General features: G+C 38.9%; 1 protein-coding gene across 1 annotated transcript in view; it reads right to left on the bottom strand.

Annotated features, from left to right (window-relative positions):
• Nucleotides 1–3,224: 3,224 nt before the first annotated feature.
• GABRG2 (gamma-aminobutyric acid type A receptor subunit gamma2) overlaps nucleotides 3,225–13,251 on the bottom strand; it is a 129,935-nt gene continuing 119,908 nt past the window's right edge. The window contains exons 8-10 of the mRNA XM_052643029.1: nucleotides 6,974–7,179; nucleotides 4,913–4,936; nucleotides 3,225–3,500 (exon numbers count right to left, since the gene is read on the bottom strand). Of these exons, the coding sequence (XP_052498989.1) occupies nucleotides 3,225–3,500; nucleotides 4,913–4,936; nucleotides 6,974–7,179 (506 nt within the window). The remainder of the gene's footprint in view (nucleotides 3,501–4,912; nucleotides 4,937–6,973; nucleotides 7,180–13,251) is intronic.

Below are 13,251 nucleotides of genomic sequence, written 5' to 3'. Positions count from 1 at the left end.
TTTCTTCTACATGTTAAACAAAAATCCATAGTGACAAGGCATAAAGTTAGCAGTTTTTGACATAATCCCCAATGACCACATCATTTGGCTAAATGTAATTTGACCTTCGTTAGAGACAAAAAGCATTGCTACTAGTCAGAATAATACTGAGACTTTAAAAGGGGGATGGAAGCTAAAAATAAAGGCATTGAGTTAGACAGGAAACAAGACCAAAATGAAAACTTATTTTTTTATGTGTCTGGAAGGTGAGAAATAGATGTTTAAATTGGATGCAGGAAGACATCAGGGGCCAAGAGAATGATAGCAAGAGGAAGGTTAGGGTAGCTCGGTTTATGAAGGATTATGCTAACTGTTCTGAGGAATTCAGAGGACTTAAAACAAAAATGTGATATTGTCTCTGGAGCATGGCTCCCTATATTTTTAATTTGAGGGGGTGGTTACAGAGACAGGTTCTTTGGCTTTGAAAATAATCTAATATGTGACATTTTTCTATAAAGACTTAGATTGTCAGCCTGTAGTATAAAGAACGGTCTGCAGTTCAGTTACTCTTTCAAAATGAAACATCACGCTACAGGGCCTCAGTTAAGGCAGACTGGAACGGTGCCAGACGCTGTTAGCTGATTTGATGGGAGTGGGAGGAGCCCAGCAGCAGAGCACTGGTGTTACCCACGAGGGGCCTGATTACACCTAATTCATAGCTGGTAAATGGAGGCTTATAAAGGCTGACCTGACGGTTGTGAAACAGCTGGTCTCTGGCAGAGCTGGGATCCCAGTGATGGCTTACACCAGTGTCCCTCCTGTTAGCCTCACCAAAGCTTTAGGCACAGAAGTCCTGAGCTACTCCTTCATGCCATTTCTTTATGTCTCTACTCCACACTCCAAAAAGCATCTCTTAATTTCTTTGAAGTGAGTATCATGCATAACATGATCACACTGCTCACAACTAAAATGAACATAAAGGGACGGCAGTGTTGGGGAGTGAGACAGAGAAGAGGGATCAGAGAAGAGACAAACAGAAAGTGAAGTTTGTCTCTTTTAAGACAAGTCAACCAATGACTGACCTGATGCCATGGCTTAGAATGCAGCATTTTTATTGTAAAAGTCCACATATTAGGCAGTTCCCTTTGTGAAAAGGTTTTCATATACATAGACCGGGAGCAGCTGATAATTAAGAATCAGATTATATATAATATATATTTATGTTGCCAATACTATGCACACATTGGAAAGCTAGCTTTTTTTCTTGAATGTCCCCATTAATGGAATACATTTCAAGTTGACAATAATAACATGTTTCTTGTCATTGAAAATTTGCCAACAACTCTCCCAAAAAGTCAACATTTAATATGTTAACAATTCAAAACAAGAAAATAATTCTATTTACACCTGGTTGAGGTTATATACTACAGCACTGATACAGTAAAGGTTTGTAAATTTGGCAGCTATATGTATTTCAAGATTCATCCAGATGACCTGATGATGACTTTACATGGTTTTCTATTAACAATGACACTTTCTCTTCTTTTCTACTCTTGGTAGATTATCTGTAGCTATGATTGAATTCTGACTTAAATAAATGATTGCCAAAAGGCAGAACTGATGAAGGACGCTATTTTAGAAAAATAGGAATTCAGGTTGAGTACATGAAAATGGAGCTCAACTCATCAAGTTTGAAGCCGGGGATAGCCACTCCGTGTGAGTACAGTATGGTCAAATGAGGACACACTCATAGGCTTGACCTCCTTGTGAGTCTTTCAGGTTTCTTTAATTTTGTAAATGTAAACTTCAGTACATTTTGCTTTCCACAGAACAAAGGATACTACATTTGAACACCGGTCAGGTATGACTCCTGTTGTGCCTGTCTATGTCCTGGGTGAAAAAGTGGGGGGTCAGGACTGACTCACCCCCAGACCTGGAACCATACTACACAGATTCTAACTATGCCCTGGTAGACTCACTTCTGTACAGAAATATAGGACATAAATATTGTTCTAAAAGGAATATGGTCTTTGCCTAAAGTAAATGTGTAATAATGAACAAAAATAGTCAAAGTTCTTTGGATCCTTCTGTTTACTTCTATAAGATCAAATAGCACTGGACAATGCCTGTGTGAAAAGATGAATCACTGGTTCCAGACCAGTTCAGGAAGGTTTACCAGAGGCATCCAAAGCCAGTTCACTTCAAACCACATTCACAGGCACCAGCTATGTGCTGAGCACTCTACGTGGTGCTGAGGACCCAAAGGAGAGATGACAAGGATTCTGCCCACAAGGCACTCACAGTCACTAGAAGCAGATCTTGAGCGTAAGTTCTGTGATGACCTATTATCCTAAAAAGAAGAAAAAGTAGTAGCAAGCACATACATTTATTTGCTTTATACTCTATGAAATTGGGCATATTTCGAGGTGGCAAATGTCAGTTATCCAGTCTATATTTTACTTAGTGTTGTAATACGTCTTACAAGGAAAAAAAAGAAAAAAAACAAGATGTTTGAATCTTCATGCGTGAGGGAGAAGATTCGTCTCTCCTGTTCCAAACCCAAATCCATATAATTACATTCATGATTCATTTAGAGCCCAAAGACACAGAATAAAAGACAATATGATGTTAACTTCAGTCCACTTGTTTCAGCTCTAGAGATGCATGCATTAAACTTGAAGCATTCTATGTTACTGAAATATTTACATCATTGTACATGTGATGTGGAGGAAGTTTCCTTCATATCTTGGAATGGAGATATAATAGATTTCTAGTCTAGGTTCCTATATTTAAAGCAGGTTGTGATTTTTCTCAAATTAGGGAGATATCCTTTGGGAATCAAATTTACCACAACTTGATCCCAGAACAGAGGGTACACTTTTGGGTCTTTTGCATCTAATTGTATTTTGAATTCAGGAAGGATAACACCATTGTAAATAATAATGGCTTTCACAATTGCAATTGTAGCTGAAAGAAAAGCTTGTTTTGTTTCAATGTTCTTGCTCTAATTTCACTTTGCCTTGCAGGTTTTGAGACACAGCAAACATTATACTTCAAATTACACTTACCATAGGAGAGTTGGGTGCAAACAATATGACATGAATACAATTTACCAGGCTGGAACACAGAAACAAATTCAAAGCATGGTAAACTACACAGGGGATTATGTAAGTAGACTCAGAAAGGACATCTTCTCTTCAAGGGATTTAGTGAGTAAGACTCACATCAGTAACACCCATACCTCTTCACAGGTAAAGGTAGGAGACCCAGTAAACCAGATTGAACAAGCAGAAAGCAGTGGGGAAGAAGATCCGCGCATAGGAGTCCATCTTGGCAATACGGATATGTATCCTCCCGTGTCTCCAAGCCCCTGTTCGGCAGTCTTCAAAACAGCAGAAAAAACTGGCACAGTCCTTGCCATCCAGACACTCATACCCGTATTCTTCATCTCTCTCTTGAAGGTGTGTGGCATTGTTCATTTGAATGGTTGCTGATCGTGGGCGGATGTCAATTGTAGGGGCCTGAGATGGAGTAGGGAAGGAGAGGGATCAGAGTTAGTTTTACCTGATAAATCGCAGACCATGTCTCCACAATGTCCCCAGTGTGCGAATGATGAATCTGAAAATGAGTACTCAGGGAATTGCTATGACATCATGATCTACAATGGTGAAATTGAACTTAGAAGGATAGCAGTTGCAGATTTCAAATTTTGAGCTTAAGCAGTGCAGCTGAAAATAATACCACCAAGCTAATAAGCTATAGCAAGAAGATTGAACACCAAAAGAACTCAAAGTTTGAAGATTTAAATCAAACAACTACATGGAATCTTATTCTGGTTAAGTATTACATGTGAGGTTGGTTACATGAAGGCATTTAATGGTGTTGCATGTGAGTAGGATAGAGAAATAAAAATGAGTTGATTGTGAAATCAAATTTTGTGTACATGCTTATCTATATAGGCAAATAGTAAACCCCATTACACTGAGCAAATGTGTTAAATGCTTTTAACAGAAAATGTTAAGCTATATATAAATACAGAGCTTCCTGAGTTTATACCACAATGGTAGGGCTTATACTTTAAAGTAATATAGTACTTTGCCTAATGTCACCCTTTAGAAGCTTCAGAATGTCAGCAATATTAAATTATACTACATGTGAGTGAACTTTTTAAAATGTTACTAGCTGTCAAACTCTCTTGAAGATTTGAGAAGAAACTAGTACCAATTAATTAAATGTTAATCTAATCTTTGCTGCTGCACCAATTATAAAATTGCTAAAAAATTCAATTTATTTAATGTTAATTCAGTAAGTTAGTTTTAGGAATGATATGTATACAAACTCTATTGTCTCTGAATCAGCTATCAGAAAGTTTAGCTGAGAATAGAAATCTCACAGAATATTGTATCATAGAGCCAAAAGGCCCCTGGATAACCCTGGAAGGAAGGGATGCGTGTTTTAATTTAAAGCATTTCAAAGACAGTATCATTTTTATAGAGCCTAGAGGGAGAGTTCAGGCCAATGGAGATTTTTATATGTACTTATTGAAAAACAATCCCTTTTTGAATTAGGACTTACAGAGTTAAATTTTAGGACATAAATGGAACTTGGTAGGTACAACCAGTGAAACTAGATTCCATTTTTATCTGCAAAGAGAGGGTAAGTCTTGGCTTTGATGTTTAATGAGGCCCACTTCGCTAATGACATCTCAGAGAGCTTAGAGATTTTTAGTCCCATATTAGGTCAAAACCTCTGAATTAATGTAGGGTTGCTGAATCAACTCTAAAACTCTAAAGAACTTTCTCCATCTTAAATGTGTTATCTCTAGTAGAATGCTTAAATGTCTATTCATAAAAAATAAATAAAACACCATGTAAGCATTAATAGTTAGATCCAGCAGTTGCATGCAGTGAATTTCCATTCCAAAAAATTATACCTTGAAGGAAAACATCCGAAGAAGCTTTGGGTTTGTAGACAGAAAAGAGAATCGCATTTTTTTAATTAAAAGAAGGGGAAAAAGGAAAAAAAAAGAGAGACAAAATAAGATAAATTAAAAATACATTTTGAAAACATAGCAAGTGAAATGAACTGAAATTATAAACACAGAAGGACAGTTCTGAGCTTAGAATAAAGTATATGCCTAATTTGGAAAATGAAATTTTGGTGATTCCTAGTGAAATCTTTGATAAATTAATCTACAATGATCTAACTGCAAAATTCAGTGCTGCCCACTTGTAAGGAAGATTTGTTGCCTATTTTCTCTGTATAGAAACGCTGATTTCATTTTCTGATTATCATTAAGGAGGCCTTAACTAGGAGAGTGTTGACATAATGAACCCAAGAACATATTAAATGGGAAAGTGAAATTTTAGCTTCTCAGTCACAATTGGACTCTAGCTAGTTCTGATAAATCATTGAATTAGCTTAAAAGGGAAATGAGCATAGAGTTCTTGGGTAATTTCATTTTTGCAGTTTCTTCAATTCCCTTTCTCCTCTGTCACCTTTTCTCTTTCTGCCATCCTCAGGACCAGGACCCTGATCTAAGGAATCCAAGTGTTTCTATCTCTGCAACAAAATCCACTCTGCAATAGAAAGGGCCAAAGCGCTTTCTCCACTGTCAGTCCTCACTCCCTTGTTACTACTGGCAGGTAATAATGCTGCATGGCGATAGAATCATCTTTTGGGGGGAAAATGAAATGGCAAGTGAAGAAAGGGGGAAAAATAAAAAACAACACAACAAGGAAAATAAACAACTAAGGATAGAAAAGATGCAAAGGTAAAGAGAGGCCATACAGAAAAAGAAGGGGCTGCATAAAGTGTAGTGATTGGGAAATTGAAGATAAGCCTTTCTTTTACAGTAATCATCAAGAATAATGATGCATCTTTCTTTACCTGTTATAATGTTTTACAGTCAAATAAATGTGTGCCATTTGTCAAATTTCACCTGGTTTTCTGAAGATGCATCAGGATTCAGGCTAGAATCAGCTAGAATCAGTGGTTATAATTCAGCCCCCCAAAGTCCATGGGTCAGAAAGCTAGCCACTGTCATGGCCCTCACCAGGAAAGGCTATAAATTCAGGAGGGTGGGTGAGTTCTTTTGCCCCATTTTTGGAAAGAAACGGACCTTCACTTTCATCGAGCCTCCTGTAAACCAAACACTGGATTTAAGTGGGCAAATGGGTAGCTACATGCTCTTTTCAGCATCCATAATACAAAACAGTTACATTAGGCTTTTATAAATGTGCTTCTTCAACTCTGTTTAAAGTTTGGTGGCAAGGTGAAGTCATCTTACCTGTTTCCAAATCACTGAACTCAATCCAGGTTGGTAACTATATAAATCATCAACATCAGCCATCATCATCCATTTAAATGCCAGGTAGTATTTAATGTCTTTTATATCCATTACATTTATTTCTCACAGCAGCCTCATAAAATATATATAAAATAATACTCATTTATATATGAGAACATGATAACACAGGGAGGCTAAAAATATATATTTTGAGTATAAAACCAACAAAAGTCCTCTGGCAATGTATACACACACACACACACACACACACACACACACACTCTAAATGATTTGCAAAAGTATGGTGATCCCTGAAACTTTAAGAACCTCATGGCTTCCTATTGGAAAGCAGTGGATGAAGGACTTGAAACATCAGTAATTTTAAAATATTAAAGAGTCAGACAGCTGAAAATCAGTGAAACCTAAAATGACAGCTACTAAAAGATGAATGCAGTTTCCAGTCATGGTTATTCTTCCAGTGAAATGAAGAGAGCTACAGCCTGCCTCAGTGAATGAAGTCTCTCCCGATTAACTGATGACCATAATGGATCCTGGGAGCCTGGCCAAACTCACACATGCTATCTTCACCTTGGGGCCCAAAGTGTGGATAGCCCACAGATAGGCCAAGCAAGGCCAAACCAAAACAAAACCAGGTGATCTTTCTGCATAAAAATGTCAAAGGGCCCAGTGAGAAATGATACATACAGGGTTTTTCTTCTTTTTGTCTTTGTCCTTGCTTGGTTTCCGGTTGCTGACAAAATAATGCAGAGTGCCATACTCCACCAAAGCAGAGAAGACGAAGATGAAGCAAACAGATACAAAGAGATCCATCGCTGTGACGTAGGAGACCTTGGGGAGAGACTTCCGGGCAATGGTGCTGAGGGTAGTCATTGTCAGGACAGTGGTGATTCCTGGAGGAAGGCAGGATGAAACAGACCCCGTGACCACATCAGCACATTGGATAACTGTCTCACTGGTGAGTCTAAACGTGTTTTGTGACTTCTGAGGAGTGGCCTCAGTTCTGGGAAAGGAGGCTTGACTGGAATTCATTCACACTGTTCACAGATATGTATCGCCTGCCTACCTTGTGTCATCTACCGTATGTGCTGAGAAATGTGCTAATGTGCTGACTTTGTGCTGAGAAATAAAATAGACAAGGTCTCTGCCCATATGTCCCTTATGTATGCCCATATGTATTTCAGTGAGAGACACCACCATGAATCAAGAAAGCAGAGAGAAGAATAATGACAGATTATGGTACGCACCGTGCAGAAGGACAGGGGCAGTGAGAACTTAGGTGGAAGGCCTGTTTGAGGAGGCGATATTTAAGGTGAAGCTTAAAAAATTAGAAGAAACCAACCTTCTGGCTATCAACACTAAAGTAGCAAAGAGTTGGATACAACTGAGTGACTGGACTGAACTGACTAAATTAATTAAAGGGAGGTTCTAAGGAAGGGAAACCTTATCTGTTTTTGAATTTTTAGAATACCTGGGATGGGCGGCCAAGTCACAGTGATGCTGGGTAAATAGAAGTTACCTAGTTAAGTTATGCAAAGCCTGCCCAGGAGTTTGCATTTTATTCAGAGTGTAAGGAGAAGCCCTTTAAAGGTATTAAATAGAGGAGGTACTTTGTATGTGACTGACATGTTCTGATATATAAATTCTTTAGCGACTATTATATGATGAAAATAGGCATCTCAGAAGTGATAACTAATATTTACTGAAAATGTCCTCGTGCCAGGCACTATGGTAAGTATTCCATGTGCATTCTCCCTTTGAATCTTTACAGCAAATATTTTCATTTTGATTTTATAGTTGAGGAAAAGGAAGCCAAAAGGGCAAGCTCTGTGTCAGATAGTAAAGTAGCAGAAAGATTTGAGCACAGAAGTTAAATGTCCAGTTTCAAAACACTTCTTTTTCCCATTCTACAACAGTACCCAAGAAAACTAGTTCTCCCCAATAATTGTTTAACAACAAGGTTAAGACAACCTGTATGTATTTACAGGTGTGTTATTTATAACAACGGCAACATGGATTCAGTATTTGAATAGGTTCTAGCTCTAGTTCAGTTCAGTTCAGTCACTCAGTCATGTCCGACTCTTTGCGACCCCATGAATCACATCACTCCAGGCCTCCCTGTCCATCACCAACTCCTGGAGTTCACTCAAACTCACGTCCATCAAGTCAATGATGCCATCCAGCCATCTCAGCTCTAGTTTTATAGTCACTCAATTCACTTCGGTATTCTAGGTTTCAGTTTCTGCATCTGTTTGACTATCTTTTTGAAGATCCATCCATTTCTTATCATGCTATGATTTTAATTCAACATTTCTTATGACTGGATGCAATTTTTCTGTACTCCAAAAATGGTCTTCCCAAGCCCTTACCATCTATAGCCTTGTGACTTAACATTTTTGTTGGAGGCAGGGGAGAGGGGAAGTTTCTGTTGTCTAATGCTGTGTGCTAATTCTCACTATTACTAAGACCAAGATACCTCTAGGAGAGAGTCAATGTCCCTGCCTCAAAGAGCAGTGCTGGGAAACTCAGAAGGAATCAGACACGAGAAACTTGAGGAGCAGGGGAAGGAAGCTACAGAGATTAGGAACAGTATCACCATACAGGAAAAGAGAAATAGGATTTTCTTCTCTCTTTACAACATGGGTACAGAATGCTCCAAAGATGGTTAAGGGGAGCCGGCCACTCTTGAAGAAAGGTTAAGCCAAGAAGGACATTGACCTTTCTCTTCCTAATTGCTCAGGGTTTTTTTCAGAGCCATTTTTGAAGGGTTTGGGTATATTTCTAAGAACACTTAGCTTAGTATCCGGTTTGTATGTTATGAAATTCTAGAGAAGGGAAAGATCAGTGTTAGTTAAAAGAACTTCACAGAAAGAGGTAGCCTTTAATAGAGGCCCTCCACAAGGAAACTGTAGTCATAAAGACTGAGGCCTCTCTCGTGTTCCATCATTAGTGATTATGGAGTAATACATATCTCTGTCTAGTCTACATACTTTGTGACAACAGACAAAACATGAATCTTGATGTCCACTGTAACCCCATAGTGAGTATAGAGCTAGGACTCAATATCTGTTGAATAAATAAAATGATTGAAAAATAGTGTATATGTGAAATATCAAAGAGACTCAGCCTACATATGAAAATAGGAATCCATATTGATGATTTGGGAGGATCATTTTAGTTGTACATAACAGTAGCTAACATTTAAGAATCTCTTCATTTGACCAAGTACTATGCCATTTTGGGGGGCTCCAAAATCACTGCAGATGGTGACTGCAGCCATGAAATTAAAAGACGCCTACTCCTTGGAAGAAAAGTTATGACCAACCTAGATAGCATATTCAAAAGCAGAGACATTACTTTGCCAACAAAGGTCCGTCTAGTCAAGGCTATGGTTTTTCCTGTGGTCATGTATGGATGGGAGATTTGGACTGTGAAGAAAGCTGAGCAACTGAAGTATTGGTGCTTTTGAACTGTGGTGCTGGAGAAGACTCTTGAGAGTCCCTTGGACTGCAAGCAGATCCAACCAGTCCATTCTGAAGGAGTTCAGCCCTGGGATTTCTTTGGAGGGAATGATGCTAAAGCTGAAACTCCAGTACTTTGGCCACCTCATGCAAAGAGTTGACTCATTGGAAAAGACTCTGATGCTGGGAGGGATTGGGGTCAGGAGGAGAAGGGGATGACAGAGGATGAGATGGCTGGATGGTATCACTGACTCGATGGATGCAAGTCTGAGTGAACTCCTGGAGTTGGTGATGGACAGGGAGGCCTGGCGTGCTGCGATTCATGCGGTCACAGAGTCGGACATGACTGAGCGACTGAACTGAACTGATGTCAAGCATATGTATAATAATCCCAGAAAACCCTCAAAATGAGGTAATAAGCACTGCTATCCTTCTTTTGGCAAGTGGAAAAAATAAAAAAATAAAAAAACATGAAAAACTGAGCACAGAAAGAATAAACCAGTAAGAGAGATAACCTACAAGCCCAGCAAGTCTGACTTTAAGTGCAATGTTCTAAACCACATTGTTGTATTTCCTCTCCATAAATAGGTCCATACCATGCAGGATGAAGTACCACATTCTTAGGAGCTATTAGGGATTTAGCCATCTGAAATCCCTAATCTGGGATGTGACGTGGATCTGTGAATCCTCCGTGTTGCCATGATGGAAACATAAGAGTGGTGTAGCTTCGCAAGTACAAACTAGGGATGGTAGTGACTGCATAAGGCGCTCATGAAGATTAAATTAAATCATGAACATAGGGTGACAATTCCTAGTAAAGTCTCAATAAATATAAATATAGTCTCAATAAATATGAAAATAGTCTTCTCATTTACTTTAGAGAAGAAAGATCTGCTTCTCAAAGTAAAAAAGCTTTACTTAGGTTGTCTATGTATTAATTCACGCAGAAGTTCTTGATTATACCTAATCACAGCTGATATTTTTGTGGGATAATTTCAAAAATTAATTGGCACTTTTTTCACTTCATTCCGGCCTCAAAGCAAAAATGACCTATGAGAAGTGAAAATGTCAGTATCCATAGCAGATATCATGGATATGTTCCCTTAAGAAAATTTGGTATGTCTGATATTATTAGGCTACATGGAAGTTTATCACAGGCATGTAAAAGAAGAATCTTGAAAAGTTCCTTCACGATAATTTCAGGTCTGCTTGGAGCCACAGAGAACAGTGAAGAACAGACAAGTAGTGATTCTAACTGATTTACCAACCAACAGCAAGATAGCTTAATCTGTTTCACTTGTTCCATGTGGTTTTTCAGTCCAGTTTTGCTAAGCAAAGAAACTAGACTTCTCTCACTTGAGATGGATGAAAAATATCCATAAGCTTTTTTCAGTTCCTTCAGTCTTGGCATGAGGTAAGCTCTTTAGGCATGTTTAATCCATCATCCTTATACCATGATTAAACCTCACCAGCTACCACCTGTGTACTAAACTATACTCACGTGTTACAACCTTCAAAATGACCTCGAATGTTGTGATCTGCACTTAGAAAGCAGTCACTCTCTTAGCCACGTGGATATATTTATCTCGCTCCTCGAACAATGTGGCTCTGTGTTTTGTGGCAATAAACCTTTAAGTTCACAGGCATTTATTGTCAACTGGTTCAACTGTTGATTGTAAACATTGGAAAAGGTAATTGGACCCAATGGTCTAAGTCCGTGTTCCTAAACCTAAACCTGATTACGCCTAGACTCACCTGAGGATTTTTTTTTTTCATCCGAAATTCCACTACCCCACCCCCCACCCCACTGTGTGCTCTCAAGAAACTAAATAAGCATATCCTGGGGTTGGACAAAGGCAGCTGTACTTTTGAAGGCCCTCTATTGATTTAAATACACAGTTGAACTTAAGAAGCAGTGATCTAGAGACCTGAGGCTGCAAAGCTAAATTTGAGAAATTGGCTCAGCTCACCGCCCCACCTTCTCCCACAGGGGGCCCTTCAACAGGGCCTCACACCCAGAGCCACTCTAGGTCTCCTCAGCCAAGGCACACATCTGCTATCTGCTGGCAGTGGCCTTGTGAGTGCCATTTAACCTTATGGCACCTCTGCTTCCTCAGCTCTAAATATGTGATACTAACCTTTGTTTTCATTACAACTTCGTCATGCAGTTATTATAAAAAGTAGGAAAGCATGAGGACCACCCTGAGGATGACTGGCTTACGGTAAATGATCTGTGAGCAAGAGGCGCGCCTACCCGCTATTTGTTCTGTCCCTCCTTCCTCAGCCTACTCTCCTTCCTTCCGTCTCCCACTGCAGTCTCTTGCCGGTATGCACGCATTGATCAAGTGGTAGAAATGAGCTAGTACTATAAGCCTTAAGAGGGCTTTTTAACCAGCAGGAGTCTAGACTTCAAGGGAAGAGATTGATTTGAAATCTTTCCCTTAAGATATTTTTGGGATGGGTGGATGGCAATGCATCAGTGTGCTTGTTCCCTCCACTCATAAGTGCACATATTACTTGAGTAATCACAGAGGGACCTGCCGTGGACCAGGCACTGTACTGGGAGTGAGGAAGACATTGATTGATACCCTGATGTGACAGACACAGAAAGCGAGTAATGTGGTACATTCTACTCACGATGACAAGTAATCATCCTGAAAAGTAGCAACGTATTTTGGGTTTGTCTTAGCATGTACCATTAGACAAGATATTATAATTGTTAAATACAGCCTGTAACATAAAGTACCGCCTATAACAGAAAAAATCAAAATAACCTTATTTTGAAACAGATGGGAGACTAAATTTGGTTTGGAGAAGAATAAATATGCAAATGATGTCTTTTTTTCCCAGTAATCATTGCTGCTCTCGGTTTTAATAACCTGGTACAGATCACTTTGTTAGAAAATGACTATAATTGCTAGTATTTCTGAGGCCCTACTATGTTTTGTGCTCTTTGCATGGAGTACCTGATTTAACCTAATACAAACCCCAACAGTTAGGTACAGGAAATGATATTTCACATGTGAATGTGGTTTGTAGTAAAATGTGGTTTGTAGAGACTAAAGGATGTAACGAAGGCCATACCGTGTATGAAGGTTGAAATCCATTTGTTGGACTTCAAAATCCAAACTCTTAACTATTACATGATACTGCCTCTAGCCAAAGAGTGGATAGGAATTGTGGTTCTAGTTGTCACACAGATGATGAAAGAGGATAGCAGCCTTATAATTCATTTTTCAATCGTTTTAGTTAAGTCTTTAGGAAATATTATGTAGTGTGAGAATTCTATTCATGGACCTAGCCTCCAGTGTTTCCTGTGTGTCTGTGGCTTTGTAATAATCTTTGATTCCTCTTCCTTATGTGAGGAAAATGATGTGAAACTCCAAGACAGGTATCACCAGACAAGAGATTAAGCAAACTCCAAATAATCCTTCATAGGTAATCATATTTTCTCAAAATAATCTTTTCAACAGCTCTTCTGTACTGAGCCAGTTATGTATATGT

The sequence above is a fragment of the Budorcas taxicolor genome, chromosome 7 (assembly GCF_023091745.1).
Source record: "Budorcas taxicolor isolate Tak-1 chromosome 7, Takin1.1, whole genome shotgun sequence".
NCBI lineage: Eukaryota > Metazoa > Chordata > Mammalia > Artiodactyla > Bovidae > Budorcas > Budorcas taxicolor.
This window is presented reverse-complemented; position numbering and strand designations above follow the sequence as displayed.